At 36.8% G+C, this 23,447-nt stretch overlaps 1 protein-coding gene across 3 annotated transcripts in view; it reads right to left on the reverse strand.

Moving 5' to 3' along the window:
- LOC150106485 (pyridoxal phosphate homeostasis protein) overlaps positions 1-23,447 on the reverse strand; it is a 171,803-nt gene that overhangs the window by 109,509 nt on the left and 38,847 nt on the right. For 2 of the 3 annotated variants that reach the window (XM_090392473.1, XM_090392474.1), the window contains exon 2: positions 21,854-21,961. The exons of the other annotated variant lie outside the window; for it this stretch is intronic. In XM_090392473.1, the coding sequence (XP_090248599.1) occupies positions 21,854-21,961 (108 nt within the window). The remainder of the gene's footprint in view (positions 1-21,853; positions 21,962-23,447) is intronic. 3 annotated transcript variants of the gene reach the window in all.

Here is a 23,447-nt window from a genome sequence, read left to right on the forward strand (position 1 = left end):
GTGATGTGCCAATGGACTATGTGATTGGACCATTCCTGTTTAATTTGTACATGAATGATATAGGAAATAATCTGAAGGGAGATATTCAGTTGTTTGCCAATGATGCAAAGTTTGGTAGGGTAATAGTAGTTAATAAGAGTGATATAGAGTGAGATAGAGTGATATATGCCAGTCTATCTAAATCATCCTTGCAGGATGATTTAGATAGACTGGCAGTATGGGCAAAGGAGAATCAATGTCAATTTAATGTAGAAAAGTGTCAAGTTATGCATTTTGTGATACAAAGATTACAAGCTATGTACCAAATTGAGAGAAATGTACCCCAGGAAACTGATGAAGCCAGAGATTTGGGGGTAATAGTAGACAGAGAGTTGAAGTTTAGAGTGCATATTGCTAAAGTAGCCAGGGTAGCTCACAGGATTACTTGGCTATTGGAGAACACACTTAAAAGCAGAGATAAGGGAGTTATCATTTCATTTTATTGAGGCTTGATATGATCACATCTGAATTGCTATGCTCAGGTCTGGTCACTGGATTTCGTTTTGGGGATGAGGAAGTGGTGGAAAGGGATTCAGAGGCAAATGACCAAGATGGTGAATAGTCTGTAAAATGCTGCCTGTGAGGACAGATTGTGGGTTTGTGGATTGCAAAAGTTGGTTGATAAATGAAAAAAGGGAGACAGGATAGAAACATTTAAGTCATTTAAAGGATTTTATAGGATTAATGCAGGGGATATGTTTCAACACTTGGCTAGAGGAGGTAGAACATGAGGTCATCCCTGGAAGTTGGATAAGATTGTGGTTAGCAAACATGTGAGAACTAGATTTTTCACTTGAGAGTGGTAAATGAATGAATGGAATGGATTGCACGAGTAGTTGTAAGTGCTTTGTTTGTTAATGATTTCAAGGAAAGGTACGATAGATATTGTGTTGATTGTTTGGGTCTTTCACGATGAGTCTTAGTACTCCATGGAGGTGCCTATGCAATAATATTTATGCATACATGTTATATGTAGATTCAAAATTGATATTTAGCCATCTTCAATGTGCAAGCTCCATTTAAAGTTATGCACTTAAGAACATTTAATAAAAATATGGTAAACAACTTGAGAAAGGGTAAGCCAGTCAAACACATTATTCATCCTTCATTCTGTATCTGCGTAATCTGCCCTCTGGATTTCTTTATCACAAAATCATTCACTTCTATACTGCCTGCTTCACAACATGAATCTCCAGCCATCTTGAGTCACATTCAGGTGATATGTTACCCTCAAACCTTATAAAATTGATGATGACGATAATAAGATGATGATCCTATCCCCAGACATCAATTATAGAGGTTTCTCTTTGTTTGAATAAAAGTTTTACAAGAAAAGTTTACACTTTATATTGTTTTCTGTACTTAACATTAATAAGGAAAAATGTTTGTTATTAACTGTATGTGTAATATAATCAAGAAGAGCAAAAAGTTATTACAAATCTGAAATGTGGAAATGCAGATAGAGTAGATGATATTCAACCAGAAAAACTAAAATATGGAGGTATAAAAGTTTTACAGTAGCTACACTGCATAATTCAGAAAGCCTGTCAGAGGGTCGAGTTATTATTATTATTAACAATTGACCTCCATAGAGTCAGAGACTCATCATGGGAGGTGCACACTATTACACACAATGTTCATCCAACTGTGCCTTAAACAGATTCAATGTGTCTGCATTCACAACACACAATCGGGCAATGCATTCCACTCACCAACCACTCTCCATGCAAAGAACCGGCTCCTGCCTCTCTGTTCACACCTTCTTTATACAGTTTCCATCGATGACTTCTTGCTCTACCTCCCACTCTCCCATTCTATGAAAAATCTCTTCCATGTAAATCTGATAACAATCACTGACTAGCTTATGTCTCCCCTCTTCCTCTATTAACAAGGCTTTGCAACATACATTTTCTCAATCTGTCCTTATACTCCACATACCAAAGACCGCTGACAAAATTTGTGAATCTTCTCTGGACCCTTTCCAACATATCCTTATCACCATGAAAAATCCAGTGACCAAATGTGTGCCCAATAATCCATATGAGGCCTAATCAACCTTATAGAATGGCATCATAACCTCTTTCTTTCTGCATGTCAGGATCCTCTGCATCATTGTCATTATCTGATATGCCATTCTATGAAAAATCTCTTCCATGTAAATCTGATAACAATCACTGACTAGCTTATGTCTCCCCTCTTCCTCTATTCACAAGGCTTTGCAACATACATTTTCTCAATCTGTCCTTATACTCCACATACCAAAGACCGCTGACAAAATTTGTGAATCTTCTCTGGACCCTTTCCAACATATCCTTATCACCATGAAAAATCCAGTGACCAAATGTGTGCCCAATAATCCATATGAGGCCTAATCAACCTTATAGAATGGCATCATAACCTCTTTATTTCTGCATGTCAGGATCCTCTGCATCATTGTCATTATCTGATATGATGTCTTCACAACTTGTGAAATGTGGCCTCTGAATTTCAGGTCCGTGTCCACCACAATTCCCAAATATCTCATTTCCTCTACTTCTTCTAAAGTTTCTAAACTAAATGTATACTTTGTATCCTATTGTTGCTTACCAAATCTCAAAACCTTCACTTTGCAACATTAAACTGATAATTGCACTTACCTGCCATTCATGCAATCTATTCAAGTCCTCCTCTAAGGTCATATCATCAGATTGAGTTTGAATTGCTCTCCCCAATTTTGTATCATCTGCAAACAGCTGCATATCACTAGTTAAATCTATCCCAATATCATTAACATACAAATTGAACAACAATGGTCCCAAAACTGACCCCTAGAGTATACACCACTGGTGACCTTCCTCTTTTGGGATACTGTACCCCATTATACAACTTTCAGATATCTATCTGACAGCCAGTCACTGATCCAACTCAGAAATCTATTATCCAATTCCATCTGTTTCAATTTATATAACAGCTTGTTGTGTGACAGTCTATCAAAAGCTTTTGCAAAAATCCAAGTACACCACTGTATATGAATGTCCCCTGTCTAAGGTATTTGTCACTTTGTAATAGTACATAAGTAAGTTAGTAAAACATGATCTCCCTTTAACAAATCCATGCTGATAACCACAGAGAATACTGCTACTATAACCCATTTCTGTATCCTACTTCTCACCAATCTCCAGTAACTTCACCATTACTCCAGATATACAGATTGGCCGATAATTTGGAGCCACAGCCTTTTCATCACCTGTATGCAGTAGAACAATTTTACCTTCTTTCCACTCCCTTGGAACCTGTGCTGTTGTAAGACTCTTAATAAACAGCCATGCCAATGTTACTGCCAATTCCTTGGAACATTCCCTTAAGATGCATGGTGATATCTCATCAAATCAAATTGACTTTATTGACATCAAGGCTATTTATTTCCTCAAATACCTCCTGCTTACTCACAATTAAGCCATCCTCTCTTATGTCCTCTAAACTTAAGTTCCTCATGATTCCACTCTGATCAGGATGAAACACCCTTATAAATTAATCAATAAATATCTCAACAATGTGTTCTGTTACCATTCTACCATTTTCATCATCTTACCATGATCATTCTTCCTTCTACTCGCCACATATCTAAAACTCTCTAGGGTTTTTCTTTGCCTGATTTGCCAATTTCTGCTCATACTGCACTTTTGTTCTCCTGGCTTGTTCTTTATACTCTTCATGTAACTGATTATTACCATTATTCATCTTGCACTGCCTCCAAAGTACCTTCTCCCAGATTTCATGCTTAAGCTCCTCATTCATCCATTTTACACCATTAATATGTGAATGGACATGTTGATGCTGTAATGTATTTCTTTGTTAGTTCTCAAGCAATATTTATTTCCTTACCACTGAACTCCTCATTTCCTGCTATAGCCAAGCTGTCTTCTAACACCAGCCTTATAATTCCACATATATCCTTTCCTCACAAACGTCTGCATATGGCTAGCCACTACCCAAGTGATCACTTCATGATCACTCTCACCAACTGGAGGAAAGTGTGAACCATCACTCACAATTACATTCTCTGATAAATGATCAGTTTTTATACTCTCAATCCTTGCGTGCCTTCCTTTATATGCTGCCTGAGATAGTTATCTTTCAAGAACTCAAGAAATTCATTTTTCTTATTCCTAAATACTATCTCTTCATTCCAACCTATACTGCCATAATTAAAATCACACATAATAATTGTCCTTTCTTTCTTCCCTAATCCAAATTGTTTATACATTTCTCAAGATGATTGGAGTAGAGTGCTCTCATAGTACCTATCTATAAAAAAGGAAATAAAGCTGAATATAAGAATTACAGAGAAATTTCTCTACTGACTTTTCCTAGTAGGATTTATACAAGTATTCTTGAGAAGCAGCTAAGAAATATTGTAGAGGAGAAGCTTGGAGAAAAATAAGCTGGGTTCAGGCCAAACAAAGGTTCTCAGGATCAGATTTTGGCTTTAAGACAAATAGCTGAGAAATCTTGAGATCTGTATTATAACAACAATCTGTATTTAAGTTTTGTAATCTGGAAAAGCCATATGACAAGGTGAAGAGGAAAGCTGTTCAAAACTCACCATATAACTGGTGAGTTATGAAGATTGGTTTGATGTTAAGTAAGGTATGTGAGAAGGGTGTACATTATCTTCACTGTTATTCATTATCTATATGGATCACATTAAGAAGGAAAGCAGTATTAAACCTGAAAGAAACATTGGAGATGTTATGTCAGCACTTTACTTTATGCAGATGATATTATATTCCTAAATAAATCCACGTCAAGTCTGCTGGATTTCCTAACCAAATTGAATAACTGCTGTAATAAATTTGGTATGAAAGTCAGCATTAAAAAGAGAAAAACAATCAAAATAGGCAGAAACACTCAAAACATTGATTGCATCCTGAATGGAGAAATCTATAGAACAAGTGAAACATTTCAGCTATTTAGGCACACTTTTTAGTGAAGATGGCAAATTAAATTTGGAAATAGATAGTAAAATTAGCAAAGCTGGTATGGTAGGAAGTCAACTGAATAAATTTATAGAGAGAGAGAGAGAGATTAGTCAAAACACTAAGCAGGTTGTATACAAGACAGTGTACTAACCAATTTTAACTTATGGATCTGACAGATGGGTTAGAAATAAAACTCACAATCAAAGACTGGAGATCACAGATATGAGAGTCCTGAGAAAGATTAGGATACTGAACAGATGTCATCAATGGCAATATTATATTAAAAATCAGGATATTAGGAAAGAACTTGACATTGTTAGCAGAGCTAATCTCAGGTGGTATGGCACTTAAAACAGAATGGGAGAGGAAAGATTAGCTAAACAAGTGTTCTTTGCCAGGCTCAGAGGAAGACCAAGATGTAAGTGGATTGATACAGTAAAAAAGTGCCTTAGAGGACAGAAATACAAAATCTGATATTATTGAAATGTTAATAGGTAACAGACTAATCTGGAGAAAAATTAGTGATAGGAAGTTCATATTGATGTAACTTTTCATGTAGCACTATCATAATATCTTGCCCCCCGCCTCCAGATTTATCCATATGTCTGATATAAGACAATCCATATGAGCAAGGGAGCTAAAATTTTCCTGACAAGGAGAAATGAATCAATGATGATGTGGACAAGCTCAGAACTTTAGCAACACATTCAGATATTTCTATGACATAAGTATCTGCAAGATTTCTTCCTGAGACACAGAGATTGGAAGCCTAAAGCTGTTAAATGCTTTGACAATAAAGGACTGGTCAAAACTATTTTTTAGAAAGGCTGATTTGATTCAATTCTTTTCTTGGAGTAATAGGTCCTCTGAAGAATAAAAAGTACAAGTATGGTGTACTTAAGCCTTGATGGTTGATTTTTTGACTTCGATAATGATGATGTGATGTAGCATGGATGTAATGATTAGTATGCACTTCCTTACTTCTTGCCAGTCTGGTTGGTGAGTGGTTAGCATATCTGCTCTCCAACGAAAAGGGTGCGGGTTCGAATCTCACTGTGGGCATGGATGTTTGTGGTGGGCAGTAGATGGAATTGGTGCAGTTGCAGTTAGTGGACCGAGTGGTGAAGACAGAGAGTTGTAAAGTAGGTGCCCTCCCTTGATGAGTCTCTGGACTCCCTGGAGGTGTCACATAATAATAATTTACCCTCAAGAGCTCACTTTAGTGAGTACAGGAGTGTCGAATCCAAGGTACCTGATGCTGGACAATGCCTTATTTCATGTAATATACATCTGTTATAATATAAAATATCTATAGAATGGTAGAAGAGGAGGAGGAAGACCACAAAAGAGTTGAATGGACAACATAAAAGAACTTACTAACTTGAACTTACAATTACTGAAAAAAAGTACAAGAGGCCAAGTGGGATGGAGAGCCTTTGTTCACAAGATCACCAAGAGTCGAAAACAACTGGCTGGCACATAACAACAACAACATGCACTAAGAAATGTAACGTACCATCTGACTGATGAAAAATCAAGAAATCTAGAAAAGTTAGCTTGTCATTTTTCTCCTCCTCTAGAATCAAATTGATATAATTTATCTTAAACACTAAATTAACTAGAAAGGTAAACATAGTTGAAAAGTTTGACAACATCAGGAGGAAAATCATGTTTAAATAAATAAACAAACAAATAGCATATCAAATGAACGTAAGTGAAAAGAGATACTATATCTCTTTTCAGCAGAGACTGTGAGCTAAGCTAACCACAATATCTGATGGACCTAAATGAAGAGCACACATTTTATTTATACAGTACAAAGGGTTCTTAAAATACATGAAGCATGTTTTCCAATGGAGGTAGTTATAGTAACATGGACAGGTACCAAGAGACTTTATATATGAGACAGCCAATGCAATCAACTATGGGTCTGTAAAGAATGACAAGTTTATGGATCTTTGGAATACCATATAATCTGGGAGGATAGGCATAACAGATCATGCATTTTTTTTTCCCTTTAATTCTTCATCCCAACTTAGATATTTATCAATTTATTAATTTTATTAATCCGGTTAATAGTAGAATCAGACTAGATAGAACAGTAAGCAGAAAAATAATGAAGCATTAAGGTAATCTTCCCAAAGTATTCTTTCCTATTTTGTACAAGTAATAATGAGATCATTATTTTTCTTTAGAGATTTCAATTTTGGAAGTTAGATCTGAATTGACAATTTTGCTTTGAAGAGAATCATGGCAGATTGAAAGCAGACTCTGCTGGTAGTCATCTGAAGCAACTTACACATTATTTGTTCAAGTTTCTTGGAAAAGCTGCATAGTCATAACCTGTAGATAATACAGAAATTTCATCCTGAACGAAAGGAAATCCAGATATATTAAACACTAAATTATCCATGTTGTTCATAATATTACAAGATTAGTCCTAGATTGACTGATGAGTTAGTGAACTTCTGGTTAACACTATCACAAGTTAAATCTGTTTATAATCTGATGAAATACGGAAAATAATTTTAAAAAACTTGTGGATAACAGTTCAGAAAGACTCCTTAAGGGAACAGATTTCCATGCTTAAAAGGGCCAGGATTTTTTTGCTTCCTTGAGTTGTAATGTTAACAGAGATTATGGTAGTTTACAATTCTCAGTATTTCAAAAAGAAATGGACCTATTACTCCAAGAATTGAATTATATCATATCAGCCATTCTAAAAAATCGTTTCAATAAGCCCTTTATTACCAAAGCATTTGACAGTTTAGACTCCAAGTCTGTATGCCTCAGGAAGCAATCTCTTGTATTCCTCTCCCTTATGTTACAAAAAATAACTACCACTGGGTTTAATAGGTCCAATAGATATTTAATCAAACCTACTAGTTTTGCCACATATGCTAGTGGCTTCTTCTGGGTTAGGAAGAACAAACAAATGCACAATAAGCAAAAAACATGAACCATTACATAACTAAAAGCTGAATATGTAGAAACTGTTACACAAAAATAAAAAGCAGAAACACTCGGAGCATGGAAGCTGTCACGGGTCAGTCATTATTCAGCAGGCATGTGCACAACAGTTGGCAGAGAAGTTAGTCTGATATGTTGAAATATCTAATAAGTGACTTCCAAATGTCATATAAAATCATTTCTTGGTTTCTGTTGAGTGACTTATGAGTGGATTACCATCATAGCCTCTTCTATGCTGTGGGAGCTGAAGTTGTCTTCTATGTCAGTGCTTCCCAAACTTATGGATGCCAAGAACCTCCTTTGGTAAAATTTAAATATTCCCCCCCCCATCGAAAAAAAAATCGTAATATACACATACGAGGTGGTATCAAAAAGTTTTCGAGACTAGGTTTGTAACACGCCAACAGATGGCAGCACAAGGCTGAATGTAGAGTCACAGGGAGCATCTACCTTCATAAGTCAGTGTGCCAAAAGACATCGTCCTGTGTACATCTGGAGCTGTGCAACTGATGCTATTCTGACCACCTGCATTACCACATCTGCGATTTCATCATGGACAGCAAGTTAGAACAAAGAGCAAACATGAAATTCTGCATGAAATTGGGCAAATCTGCCACAGAGACGTTTGACATAATTCAGCAAGTTTACGACGATGCTGCAACGAGTCGTTTGAGGTGTTTTGAGTGGCACGCATGCTTCAAGAGCGGAAGAACATCACTGGAAGACGATGAGAGATCAGGAAGACCTTCAACGAGCTCAACCTCCAAAAATGTCGAAACCATTCAGCAACTTGTGCATGAGGATCGTTGGAGAACACTCCACAACATTGCTGCCATTGTCGGTGTGTCATACGGAACAGTCCAGGCAATCCTCACATGTGATTTGAACATGCGCCGTGTTGCTGCCAAGTTCGTTCCCAGGCAGCTGACCCAGGAGCAGAAGGAACACTGCGTCAAATTCTGCCAAGAACTCAGTCAGCAAGCCGTGGATGACCCTTCCTTCATGTCGAGGATCATTACCGGTGATAAAAATTGGGTGTACAGGTACGACCCTGAGACGATGCAACAGTCTTCACACTGGAAGAACCCATCATCTCCATGACTGAAAAAAGGCGAGGCAGGTCCACAGCTCAACCAAGTGCATGCTCATCATCTTTTTCGACATTGGGCATCGAGAATTCATCCTCAGGGGCCAGACCATCAATAGCGAGTTCTACTGCCAGGTTTTAAGGCATCTGAGGGAGGACATTCGGCAAAAGCGACCAGATCTGTGGCAGGCGAAAAACTGGATGCTCCACGATGACAATGCACCCTGTCGCCGAGCTCTCCTCACACGAGTTTCTCGCCAGAAATAACATAATCTCTCTTCTGCACCCACCCTACTCGCCAGATTTGGCTCCTGCAGGCTGCCCTCTTCCCGAAGATGAAGATCCAGCTCAAAGGTCACCGTTTTGACACCATTGTGGAGATCCAGCGTGAATCGCAAAAGGTGTTTGACATGCTTCGAAAAGAAGACTTCCAGGATGCATTCCAGAAGTGGCAAGAATGCTGGGAGTGCTGTATTGATATGCAAGGGGACTATTTTGAAGGTGATAGCGTGTAAACGTAGATAAATAAAGTAATTTCTCGTAAACAGAGCTAGTCTCGAAACTTTTTGATACACCTCGTATATTATTATAATATTTATTGTATTTATATTCAAGATTTTGCTTTTGTAATCTTTTTTTATGTTTCTTATCAATACCTTTGAAATATGTGCTTATATGAATAAGCACATATTTACTAATATTCATTAATCACCGAAATACGCAAGAAGCAAAATTTATGAACCAACACCAATGTGTGATTTTTTCCATAAAAAGATAAAAAAGAACAAAAAAGAAATAATAAATAATAAAAATTAAATACGTTTCTTTTAAGATTAAAAAAAAAATCTACTTAGTCTTAAAACATTTTAAATTTGTTTTCATTATTTCATGGCCCCCTCAACAAAACTTATGGTCCCCAGTTTGGGAAGCGCTGTTCTATGTAAGGCATAGGGTGTGGGAGAAATGGAACACCAGGCTTGAACTATCTTCTCCATTATAGAAAGTTTTTTTACCTTGGTATCTTTAACATACGTTAAAGATATACAAGTAGAAAAAAGGTGTTTGACCTTCTTAATAATAATCTCTCGATGAGATAAAGATATAGAAAGTGTTTTACCTTGGGTGTAATATATGTTAAAGATACCAAGAAATTTTATAAACTTGGTTTTAATCCTTTTCCCAAGTAAGCAAAACAATTGGTATCTTTAACGTATATTACACCCAAGGTAAAACACTATCTATATCTTTCTTTCATCCAGAGATTTTTATTAAGGTCAAGCACCTTTTGTCTACTTGTATATGAGATATATGACTTCTGCATTACTTCAACCTTGGTATCTCCCAGTCTGGCTCCCACTGAAGAGACCTCAATAAAGGTCGAAACCGGTCTGGGTAGCGGCCCTTCCCATTATGCATTGTATTATACATGCCTGAAAGGGGGTGTGCTTTGCATTATGGGATATATACTAAGGCAAGTGAGATGAAGTCATTAGTATACAAGTAGCTCTGACATGAATATATTTCACATGCAAAACTTTGTTTTGCTTACTTGGGAAAAGGATTAAAACCAAGTATATAAAACTTCTGGGTATCTTTAATGTCTTCTCCATTGTTACTGATATCTCCAATATGCTCCTGCCTAATTTCCAAACTTCTAGATGTTTTCCCTATGTAAGCAAGGCCACAAGAACATGGAATATTGTAAACTCTAGGATGTTTGAGAAAAGGGTTGTGGTCCTTAGGTGAATGTAACAGAGCTCATATAGTCACAATGGGTTTGAAGGTTACTCTTATGTCATGAGATTTCAGGAGACTGCCGATTTTGAGAGAAAGTTTGTCAATATAAGGGATGGAAACCGAGGCTCTGTAGCAAATGTCACTGATCTGTTGTGGATTAGGAGTAGAGAATAGTATTTTATCTCCTCCATTTTCTTAGAATATCGATTGCTCTCACCAATAGTTGGAGAAGAGAATGTAATTCTTCTATTAGTGCTCCTTCACTAAAAAAAAAATAGTACTCAAGGTTGATAAAGGCAATTCAACTGTTATTTTGAATACAACTGATTATATGTCCAAAATTTCAATTCTATTTTCTAACACCTCTACTTACACTCCATTAGATTATGACCCTATTTTGACAAACCATGAAACTAATAACCTTTTATGCAACATGACAACGGATCTTAAATAAAAAGATTGAAATCTATGCATCCCTTAACTCCACGATTATATGGAATGCCCAAGGTACACACGACTAATATCCCTCTTTGGCCTATTGTAGATGGTATTAGCTTGCCTAATTATTTATTATCTAAACATCTGGGTAATCTTCTAAAGGAGCACATCAGAAACTAATAACCTTTTATGCAACATGACAACGGATCTTAAAAAAAAGATTGAAATCTATGCATCCCTTAACTCCACGATTATATGGAATGCCCAAGGTACACACGACTAATATCCCTCTTTGGCCTATTGTAGATGGTATTAGCTTGCCTAATTATTTATTATCTAAACATCTGGGTAATCTTCTAAAGGAGCACATCAGACACATGGATGCCTACATCAAAAATTCATAACACTTTGTAGAAAAATTAAGAGAAATTTCTATCTGACCAACGGACATTCTAGCTAGTCTGAATATAGTATCGTTGATCACAAATTTACTTCAAGCGTTCACTTTAGTGAGTACGGGCATGGCAAACCCGATGTACCTAATGCTGGACCATGCCTTACTTCATGTAATATACATCTGTTATATTATTTGTAGACTGGTCCCTACCTTTTTTTTTTTTTTTTTTTCCTTTCCTTCTTTCTTATCTTCTTGCTCCTTCCCCCAATGCTATTAGAGTATTCGAGGGCTAGGGGTGAATCTTTCCTATTTTGCTATTTCATCTTATGTGGAAAGGGCCTCTGCAACTCTACCACTTTCTTCTTGCAGTGACTTCACTCCAAAATGCTAATATGGTTGTGCCTAATAATGCATCTCATGCTCATGCTGCATCGGCTGTCGCACAGAATAATCAGAGCCGCGTTCAGGGCTTAGGCAGAGGGTCCTGTTCTGTTCGAGAAGTATATTACAGTCTCCATCAAAAATCAGTGATACTGTGAATGAGCAACACAGAAGGTATAGGATTAATCTTAGAAAGGAATTTTACATAGGCACATGGAATGTCTGGAGTCTACAGATGGGTACTCTTGAGATTGTCTGTAAAGAGATGGATAGGTATAGAATTGACATCCTGGGAATTACACAGACACAGACTAGTTATTTACTCAGGTGGTGACTCAAAACATCATGGGGTAGCTGTGATACTGAAGACAGCTCAGGCAAGAAGCCTTCTTGGTTATAACCCCATTAATGATAGGATACTCTCTATTAGACTTAAGGCTCAGCCTACCAATGTATCAATTGTGGTAGTTTATGCACCCCACGCGGATAGGCCTGAAGAAGAGAGTGTGGAATTCTATGAAAACTTTCAAACTGTTTTGGACTGCCTACCAAGGAGAGACATACTGTATATCTTAGGGGACTTAAATGCAAAAGTGGGAAAGAGTATGAGAGTCAGGCCGGAGTGTGGCATGTTTGGTCTGGGTGTATGTCACACCCACGGCGAAAGACTGTTGGAATTTGCCCATGCTAACAGATTAGTTATTACCAATACTTGCTTCCAGAAACATCCACAACGGACCTATACTTGGACATCTAACATTGATAGGTCAAGGCACCAGATTGATTACATCCTGGCTCTCCAGCGATGGAAGACAAGCATCTCTGATGTGCACACTTGTCCTGGAGCAGACTGTGGTACAGACCATCAGCTAGTAAGAGCCAAAGTAAGACTAAGACTCCGAAAACTTCCAGGTCAGGCACATCCCACTAGATTGGACGTTAGAGTAATTGCTAGTGGATTCACAGAAGAAACATCAACTCGGTTGGATGATTTTTCGTAGACCAATGAAGAGAACTCACCAGAAAAGCTTTGGGAAGGAGTCAAGCTGATAATACAGGATACAGCGAAGAAGTATCTCAGCCCAATAAGAAGACCAAGAGACCCATGGATATCAGATTCAACATGGGAACTAATCAAAAGAAGGTGATTGGAAAAACAAAAAGACACAGGGACTGAAGAATACAAGAGATTGCACAGAGAAGTCAGAAGAGCCATCAAGCAGGACAAGGAAAAGTTCTATACTAACAAATGTGAAGAAATAGAGTTCCAGATGAGAAGGCACAATTATAAAAGGATGTTTCATTTAGTTCGTGACTTAAAGCACAAGTTTAAGCTTAAATTGAATGTCATCAAAGACAGGAATGGATCATTACTAACAGAAGAGTTGGAAATCAAAAACAAATGGAAAGAATACTGTGAGGAACTGTACAGCAGAGTGGATAAAGAAAATCTGGAGCCCTCCCACCAGGAAAATTTTGCTTTGGAACCTTCTCCACTTAGGCATGAAGTTGAAAGAGCAGTTAAACAGCTCAAAAGCAATAAGGCCCCAGGTGCAGATGAAATCCCAGCAGAGTTAATTAAGGCCACAGGGGATGGAGGGATAAGAGCGTTTCATAGATTGATTACAAGGATATGGGAGACAGGATCATGGCCTAGAGACTGGAAGAAGTCAGTTTTCATACCACTACATAAGAAAGGTGATATAAAGGCATGCAAGAATTATAGAACTATTAGTTTGATATCTCATGCAAGCAAAATTTTATTGAAGATCATGCTAAATAGGATTGGGGCCAAAGTTGAGGCAGAGATGCCCAAGGAACAAGCTGGTTTTAGGAAAGGTAAGGGCACCAGAGATAAGATCCTTTGCCTTAGACAGATCATAGAAAAATATAAAGAATTCAGACTCCCTCTGGTAATCTGTTTCTTAGACTACTCTAAAGCTTTTGACTGTGTTGAGCATGTGAAACTGTGTGAAGTAATGAAAAGAATGGGTTTTCCTCAACACACTATCAGGTTGATAGCCAACTTGTATAAGGAGCAACAACAGGTGTTGGATTGACTGACTGGCTTCAAGTTGGAAAAGGAGTTAGGCAAGGATGTTTACTTTCTCCTCACTTGTTTAGTATATATGCGGAGGACATCATGCATGAAGCATTGGATGAGCTCAGGGCAGGAATTAGGATAGGAGGTAGATTGATCAGTAATCTGAGGTATACTGATGATACGGTACTCCTTTGTAATGACATGGAAGAACTAGGACTAATTCTTGACAAAGTTAACAAGATCAGTAATAACAGAAGACTTCAACTCAATCCTAGCAAGACAAAGATTATGGTTCTCAAAGGAAATACAAACAGAGAAGCTCTTGAAAAACAAGTATACCTTAATGGAGAAAGACTTGAGGAAGTCAGCAAGTTTGAGTACCTGTGATCCATTATTAATGTGAAGAATTGCTGTTCAGAAGACGTCAGAAAAAGATTAGGAATGGCTAAAACAACAGTCAGAGACCTATCTAAAATCTGCAAGGATGGATCTATCTCCATGGAAACAAAGTTGAGGATTTTGGATGCAATAGTTTTTTCCAACAGCGACTTATGGATGTGAAACTTGAAACCTAAAGAAGTCAGATAAGAAACAGATATCTGCTTTTGAGATGTGGTGTTACAGAAGGTTATCATATACTGAAAGGTGTACAAATGAATGGGTGTTAGAAAAGATCAGCAGAACTTTAAGGCTTCTTAAGGATATTGACAGAAGAAAGTTAAAATATTTTGGACACATAGAAAAGATTAAAGGGGGACTGACTTCTCAGGACAGTAATAGAAGGTAAAGTTCCTGAAAAAAGAGGCAGGGGTAGACCATCAATGAGATGGATGGCATGTGTGGAGTGACTGATCTTCAGAGAGTTGAGCCTGCCAGAAAAGCAAACAGGACTACATGGCGAGGCCTGGTGTCGCACATCACCAAGCATTGGAGTGACCATACGGCATCTGTAGATACCCAGTGAAGTGAAGAAGAAGAAGATCACAAATTCATGTAGATGGAGTTATGGCACTTGTAGATAATCTGTTCCCTCAGGACGTCTCCCAACTATTTAGACATTGTCTTAACTCATATTTTTTCTGATGAAATGGGAAAATCTACAAGAAACTATCTGGCCTTGCAATGGGAAGCCCTCTATCTCCTCCATGTGCTGACTTATTCATGGAAATCTTTGAAAAAAGATGTCTTGCTATCTACAAATCCTAAACTGTTGCTTTGGTGGAGATACATATATGACATATTTATAATAAGGAAATACAGTGTAGCTGAGTTATGCAATTTTCTTTCATCAATTAACTCCTTCCCCTATAAAATTAAATTCAGTTTAGAACTTGCAAATGAAGGAAAATTACCTTTCCTAGATGTTCTAATTTTGAAAAAAGCAGGAGGCATCTCTCTTAGTGTATACTATAAGCCCACTCATACAGGTTGTTACCTACATTTCTCTTTGTTGCACCATATATCGCAAAAATTAGATATTCTACATATGCTGAAAAAAAAAAAAAAAACCAATCTCTATTACAAGAGATGAAGGAACACTAAAAGAAAAATTACATTCTCTTCTCCAACTACTGGGGAGCAATGAATACTCTAAGAAAATGGTACAAAGAATACTATTCTCTACTCCTTCTCCACAACAGATCAATGACATTTGCTACAGAGCCTCGGTTTCCATCCCTTATATCGGCAAACTTTCTCTCAATATCGCCAATCTCCTCAAAATCTCACAACATAACAGTACATATTCAGCTTTTAGTTATGCAATGGTTCATGTTTTTCGCTTATTGTATATTTGTTTGTTCCTCCTAACCCAGAAGCCACTAGCATATGTAGCGAAACTAGTAGGTTTGATTAAATATCTATTACAACCTATTAAACCCAGTGTTAGTTATTTTTTGTAATATTTTTTTTTTTGGTCAATAAAATAAACATATTCATCTTCTCTCTTATGTTCAAAAAATATCTAATGTTGCTAAAGCTCCAAGGATTCTCAACATCATAGTTTCCTTTCATCCTGGCAGGAAAATTTCAACATTCCATTACTAACATCTTTACCAAAAGACAAGCTTCCATCACTTCACTATCCTGGTGTCTATCAGATTCCTTGCTCATGTAACTTGTCTTATTTCACACAATCAGATAGATCTGCTGCTCTTTGCCATAAAGAACATAAATTTTACATTCAGTACCATCAACATGAGAAATCTGGCTTAGCTGAACATGTCACCTCTACTTAGCACAGAGTGCTTTGGAAGAAAACTAAATTCTTACACAAGAGAAGATTCCTTATGGAACGTTTATAGAATGAAAGTTGTGAAAACTTTTTTTTTTCCATCGTTCACGTTTGAATAGATCTGATGGCCTTCAGTTATTTCCTCTATGGAAATAATGTATCAATCCTCTGTTAATTCTTAATTAATTATGATTTTTATAATGCATTTAGATTTTTTTAAATTCATTTAAAATGTTATTGACCAGTTGTCTTTCATAAGTTATGATGGTACTTTTAAAACTCTTCTGTTATTTGATTTTAAGTGTGTTCTACTACTTGTTGCTGAAGACATTTTTGACACTAAGGTGAAAATTATACATTAATTAAATAGTTTCACATAAGTTTTTCATCTCATATTTTTTCTATGATTATGTCAACAACTGACATACTTTTCTTAGACAATTACTCTGGAGTTATAAAAAAAGAGCAGCGATGTGGCTGCTCTTTTTTATAACTCCAGATATTAACTGGATATTAACATAATATCCAGTTAACTGGATATTATGTTAATATCCAGTTAACAGTGTTCTATAGGGATTCTATCAAGAATGTATCCTTTCTTCTCAATATATTTGATTTTTATGTAATCTAATCTAAACTCTGAGATGATCCATCTACATTGGTCTCTTCATTGGCAAATGGTCCTTCGAGCATCCTACTAGGTATGCCCTGTATCTCTGAAAACTGAGAGAGCATCTAAACAGAAATGAATGTATAAGGCTCTCCCATAACTCTATATCACTGTTACCTTTATTTTTTTAATGAATTTTTAATTATTTTATTCTAACTTAAGTCTGCTGGACTTTAATGATAAACCAGACAGATTGCATCTGAACTTCACACATATTACAACTTACTGAAAATATTCCATAAGTTGTGCTCTGTTAAATATTTCTGTTTACAATGGAGTTAATAATATGAACTAGGAAAACTAAACTTGTTAGAAAGAAAATATTGCAGGAATGGCATTAGATGGAGATGATGGTTGTGTGAGACGTTTGGATAGCAGACTGCAAGATACATTAAACTAGGAAAAGAAATAATGCATATGGGACTCATGCATTCTGCAATGTACTACTCTACTTATATACAAAAGCCAGAAGCATTAAACATATACAGTTGAGTGAAAATATTATGACTATCCCATCCTGCAGGTGGCATTCATATCATGATGAATGCATTATACCTCATATTGGCAGTGTTCTGTTCATTTGAATTTGCTGAATGACACAAGCAAGGGATGTGATCTGATAGACTTTTGTTTCTGGTTCCCTTGTATAAGGCCTTGATTAGGCCTCATATGGATTATTTACACAGATTTAGTTCCTTGTTTTTATGGCGATGAGGATATGTTGGAAAGAGTCCATAAAATACTGAAAGTTGTAATTGGTCTTTGGGACACAGAATATGAGGATAGATTGAGGGAATACAGTTTGCAAAACCTCGTGAAAGTGAGGAGGATATGACTGAGACATTTAAGTTGGTAAAGGGTTGTTACCAGGTTAATGCAGAAGAAATTTTTAGTAGAATGGGGGAAGGAGGTAGAACAAGAGGACATGTCTGGAAGCTGTATAAGGAGGGTGTGAGCAGGGGTATAAAGTGTAGGTTTTTGCAAGGAGATTGGTTGATGAGTGGAATGTATTGCCTGACATTGTAGTGAATACAGATACATTAAATGAGTTTAAAGAACAGTTTGATGGGCTTTGTGTGTAATAGTGTGTGTGCCTCCTGTGATGGGTCTTTTGATTCCATGGAGGTCTAGTGTTAATAATATTTATTTCATATTATTATTATTATTATTATTAAAACAAGACCTCATGGAGTCAAAGACTCATCTAGGAGGTCCTTTTATCTCACACACATCTCATCATACCGGGTCTTAAACACATTCAAACTCCTTGCAGACACCACACTCTCAGGCAAGGCATTCCAATCATTCACAACTCTGCACAAAAAAAACCTGCCTCTCACTCCCCTACTCACACCCTCTTTATACAGTTTCCAGGTATGACCTCTGGTTCTCCCCTGATCTCCCACTATTCTCTGTAGAACTTCTCCACCATTGATCCTATAACAACCCCTTACCAACTTGTAGGTCTCTATCATATCTCCCCTCTTCCTTCTCTCCACTAGACTCTGCAAATTACATCTTTTCAATCTTTCCTCATACTCGACATTCCAGAGGTCAGAAACTACCTTAGTCAGTCGCCTTTGCACCCTTTCCAACATCTCTTCATCCTTCTGAAAACCAGGTGACCAAATCTGGGCACAATAGTCCATGTGTGGCCTAATCAAAGCCTTATACAATGGAACAAGAATCTCCCTACTTCTACACGTCAGTGTCTTCCTCATCATTCCCAGAAGTCTTTGTGTTGTCTTCACAATTTTGGTGATGTGTCCCCTAAATTTTAGATCCTTATCCACTATCACTCCCAGATCTCTTATTTCCTCTACTTCCAACAATATATTCTCACCAAGCATAAATTCTGCATCCCATCTTTGTTTTCCAAATTTTAAAACCTTACATTTTGCAACATTGAACTCGCATCCCCATTTGCTTGCCCAATCACTCAATTTATTCAAGTCTTCTTGCAAGGCCACAACATCTTCACTACTCTTTATGGTTCGTCCCAACTTTGCATCATCTGCAAACAACTGAATATCTCCATCCAAATCTTCGCCAATATCATTAATATACAAGTTAAATAGTAATGGCCCTAAAACAGATCCCTGAGGCACTCCACTAGTGACTTTCCTTTTCCTGGATATTGCACCCCCATACACAACTTGTTGATACCTATCAGATAGCCAGTCTCCAATTCAATGCACTAATCTAATATCCAACCCCATCTGCTCTAGTTTGACTGTCAACTTATCATGAGGTACTCTATCAAAAGCTTTTGCAAAATCCAAGTATATTACTGTGTATCCTTCTCCTCTGTCCAAGGAAGCAGTCACTTTATTGTAATAAGTAAGTAGATTACTAAAACACGACCTCCCTTTGGCAAATCCATGCTGTCCATCAAAGATTATACCATTGTTGTCAACCCAACTCTGGATCCTAGTTCTCACAAGCTTCTCCAACAACTTAACCACAACACCTGACACACAGATAGGCCTATAGTTTGATGCTTGAGTTCGATCACCTCCTTGATGAAGTGGCACAATCTTGCCCTCCTTCCACTCTTTAGGGACTTGACCAAGTGCAAGACTCGTATTAAAAAAATATGTCAAGGCAGGTGTCAACACTCTGGCACATTCCTTCAGAATACGCGGTGATATATTATCAAGTCCCACAGCCTTATTTACATCTAGTTTACTCAACTCCCCAAACACCTCTTGCTCACTTACAATCAGTCTCTCCTCCCCATCATCAACTGCTCTTAATCTCTCCATGAAGTCACATTCACAAGATTGAAAGATCTTTATGAACTGCTCATTAAGTATCTCCACCACACATTCTGCAACAGCTGCCTTTATACCATTTCCTCCAATTTATATTTATACCATTTATACCATATTCATTTGGAAGTGCAAAACCAGGGAAACTAGAGATATTGGGAGAGGATAAAATCAAGCATGTGTCTGGCCACCTCTGTGATAATGAGTATGCCGAATGGGATTTCACAGGTTTCTGATTTGAATGGGTTGGTAATGACATTACACAAAGGTAACTATGGGTACAAAAGAACGTTGAAATGCATATACACAAATGCAAATACAAAGCATCAGGAATAAGGGTGAGGAGTTTTTGGCATTGGTCAGCTCAACTTGGCTAAAAATTACAGGCATCAGTGAGACCTGGTTGGCTGAAAATGATATAGTTACAGGGATAAAATATAAAAGGTTTTGTATTTTCATGGAAGATAGAGGGAACAGGATAGTAGGTGGGGTACTGCTGATAATAGCTGAAGAACTACAACCAACAAAATTAGAAATTAAAGAGGATTTTAGGTGTGGGGAGATGGTTCATTTGAGCCTGTATAGTGTGAAACAGGGGCCAATAGCACAAAATATATTGCTGTTTGCTGCTATAGATCAGGAGGTCCACAAGAAGATGTAGATACCATGAACTAGCAGATTAGCATGGGTGCAGACCGAACAATTATGAGAAATTTCAACCATTGGGACATAGATTGGAGGGAGGAAAGGGGGGCATGGCAAGATTGAAATGGAATTTATACAGTTTCTAAGAGATAATTACCTGAAACAAAATATTATAGAGGGGACCAGGGATTTGAGAGTGCTAGATCTGGTAACAGTATCAGAAGATATATATCCATAACCAAAATAGGCTTGCTACCTCCAATCGAGAAGAGTGATCATGCAGTCTTGTTCTGGGAAGTTGCTAAACTTGTGGAATTCTCTATCAAGAAAGAGTTTATACTGAACTATAAAGCTGGTAATTATGTCAGACTTAGAAGACATCTTGGAGAAGTGCCATGGCTTGAGAAGCTACAAGGAAAGAATGTCAGTAGTACATAGAAAGTAGTCAGAGACTATTTGAAAGAAACAATATCAGACTACATATCAAAGGTCAGGAAAATAAACCAAGTCAGGATTAAGTGGATGAGTAGAGATATAAAGCAAGAGCTGCAAAAAAAGAAAACATTGTAGGGGAAATATAAAGAAAAAAGTAATCAGCATATTCATAAGCAGTACAAAGTGCAAGCAAGAAAGATGACTATTATGATAAGAAAGGCCAAATCAGATTATGAGAAAAATTAGCTAAGTGGGCCAAAATATATCCAAAAGAGTTTTTTCATTATGTAGCAAGTTAGAGGGAAATAACTATGGTAGGATGGAGACAGAAGCAAAAGAAACATTGAGTTACAGAGTGATCATTTTGTTAGTTAAATTAGAACAAATGAGGATGGATATGATGAGCTGCTAAGAGGATGGCTGAAAGATAAACATCAAAGACACAGTACATGGTAGAGCAAAATTAAGAAGGATATAACTGAACAGCAGCATTCCTCAAAGTTCTATGCTTATAGTGTTGGTGTTTCATTACTGATATCTGCATATTACTGATATCAAGGATGATTTTTGAAGTAGAGTATCCAGTTGTCTGCTATATCTCTTATATATTTCAATCTCACACCAAAGAACTTCAGAGCCATTAGATATATTGACTTCTTTTACTTCAAGTTTCAGCAGGCATAATTTCATTACTATCATACACTTCCTACTCTGTCTATATCCTTCTAATTCTGTTTTTATCAGTATATCATCCTTACTTAACTAACCTTCACATATACCAACAATTATTTGGTAAAATGATTCGATCAGAGATCATCAACTTTATTTCTGATACTTCTTCTTGGTAAATAACAATAACAGTTCATTTAAATACAAGGCAAACATATAAATGCAGAACAGATACACATTAGAAGAATGAAATAAGGCCCCAGAGCTCTATTCTCAATTCTATTATCAAAAAATACATAGAATTAGATTCATCCAAAGTTTCAGCAGAGGTAAGCTGAATCTAACAGTATGAAATCAGTGATAAAAATTAAATTACATAATTTTCACCAAAGTGCCTCTGTCTATATTTATAAGCTTCTATTATTGCTTCTTTTGGTTTTGTCTTGCTCACAGCCACGAGTCGTGGTTCTTGCTTCCTTAGTTCCTATTATAATGACAAAATTAAAATTTATTAATTACATAAAAGAAAAAGTTCTATTTCTCATTACTACATATATAAGTATGCATGCATGTGTGTATATATATATATATATATATATATATATATATGTAAAAAGTTTTATCACTTGGTCACAAATTAAATTAAACTTGTCATGAAATTATATTCTGTTCAATCCTTTACCCAAGTATAACCAAACAATGTTTGCAAGTGAAATATCTTCACAACTAGGCTACTTGCAAATCAAGGCTGATGACTGTACATCAATTGCCTTAGTATCCCATAATACAAAGCATACTTTCATTATGGGAGAGCTACTAACCAGACTGGTTTCAACCTTTACTGAGGTTTCATCAGTGGGAGCCAGATCCACAAGAGATACCAAGGTTAAATTAATGCAGTGGTCATATATTTCCCATATATAAATAGAAAAAAAGTTACGAAGATATTTCATGCACAACCTTTGTTTGCTTACATTTGGATAAAGGATTAAACAATATAATTTCTTGACAAGTAGAAGCTATAGCACATTAGAGTCACACAGGCTAGAGATTGAGAACAGAGAACAAACTTGATGTTTTTATTGATCGGGTAACATGCCATCATAACTGAAAAGGCAGTTGAAGAAGAGTGTGCGAATGTTCAAAATGTGTGTGGAAGCAATAGTGAAGAAAAGAGTTCTACTGACGATAAAGCAAGTGATAATTATATTGAAAAACAGACTGCAATTAACTGAAAAGTGGCGAGTGAGGTTGATGGTGAATAAATGTGCGACTAGAAATAAAATAGTAAGAGTGAATGATAGTGAAAAAATGATGCAAGATTTGAAAGCTGAGTTGGTGAAGATGAGGCAGATGTGGAATGAAATTAAGAGAATTGTAGATATGTAAAGAAGAGTGAAAAAAATGAAAATGAATGATGTTGGTATGAAAAGGCAACAAAAGAACCCGCGAATGGCACTGTTTGGGGATTCAATTATCAGAGGTGTGGTAAATGCAAAGATGCACAAGGTCTATTTTCCAGGAAAAAGAGTTATGTCCATACAAGGTAGAAATGCAGGGAAAATAATGGCAGTGGTTTTGAGGCAGTATAGCGTGAGATAGAGGTGAACAGAATGAAATACTTAGTTGGATGTTCCTATAGACCTGGTATTGTGGAGTGTAATGACTATGAAATGTATAAGGAAATAGGAAAAGGATGATAATTACGGGTGATTTTAATTATGGCAATATAGATTGGGATGATGAGATAGCAACCAGAAGTCAAGAAAATTAATTTCTTGAGTTTTTGAGGGACAACCGCATCAGACAGCATGTAACAGAGGGTGCACGAACATCGAGGATCAAGGATTTGATCCTCTCATCAGAGGATGTCATAAATAAGGTGTCAAATCTTCCTCCAGTTGGTAAGCGTGAACATGAAGTGATTACGCTTACCAACTGGAGGAAGCGTGAACATGAAGTGATTATCT

This window comes from Typopeltis vanoorti, chromosome 5, assembly GCF_054136105.1.
Source record: "Typopeltis vanoorti isolate ZY-2024b chromosome 5, IOZ_Tvanoo_1.0, whole genome shotgun sequence".
NCBI lineage: Eukaryota > Metazoa > Arthropoda > Arachnida > Uropygi > Thelyphonidae > Typopeltis > Typopeltis vanoorti.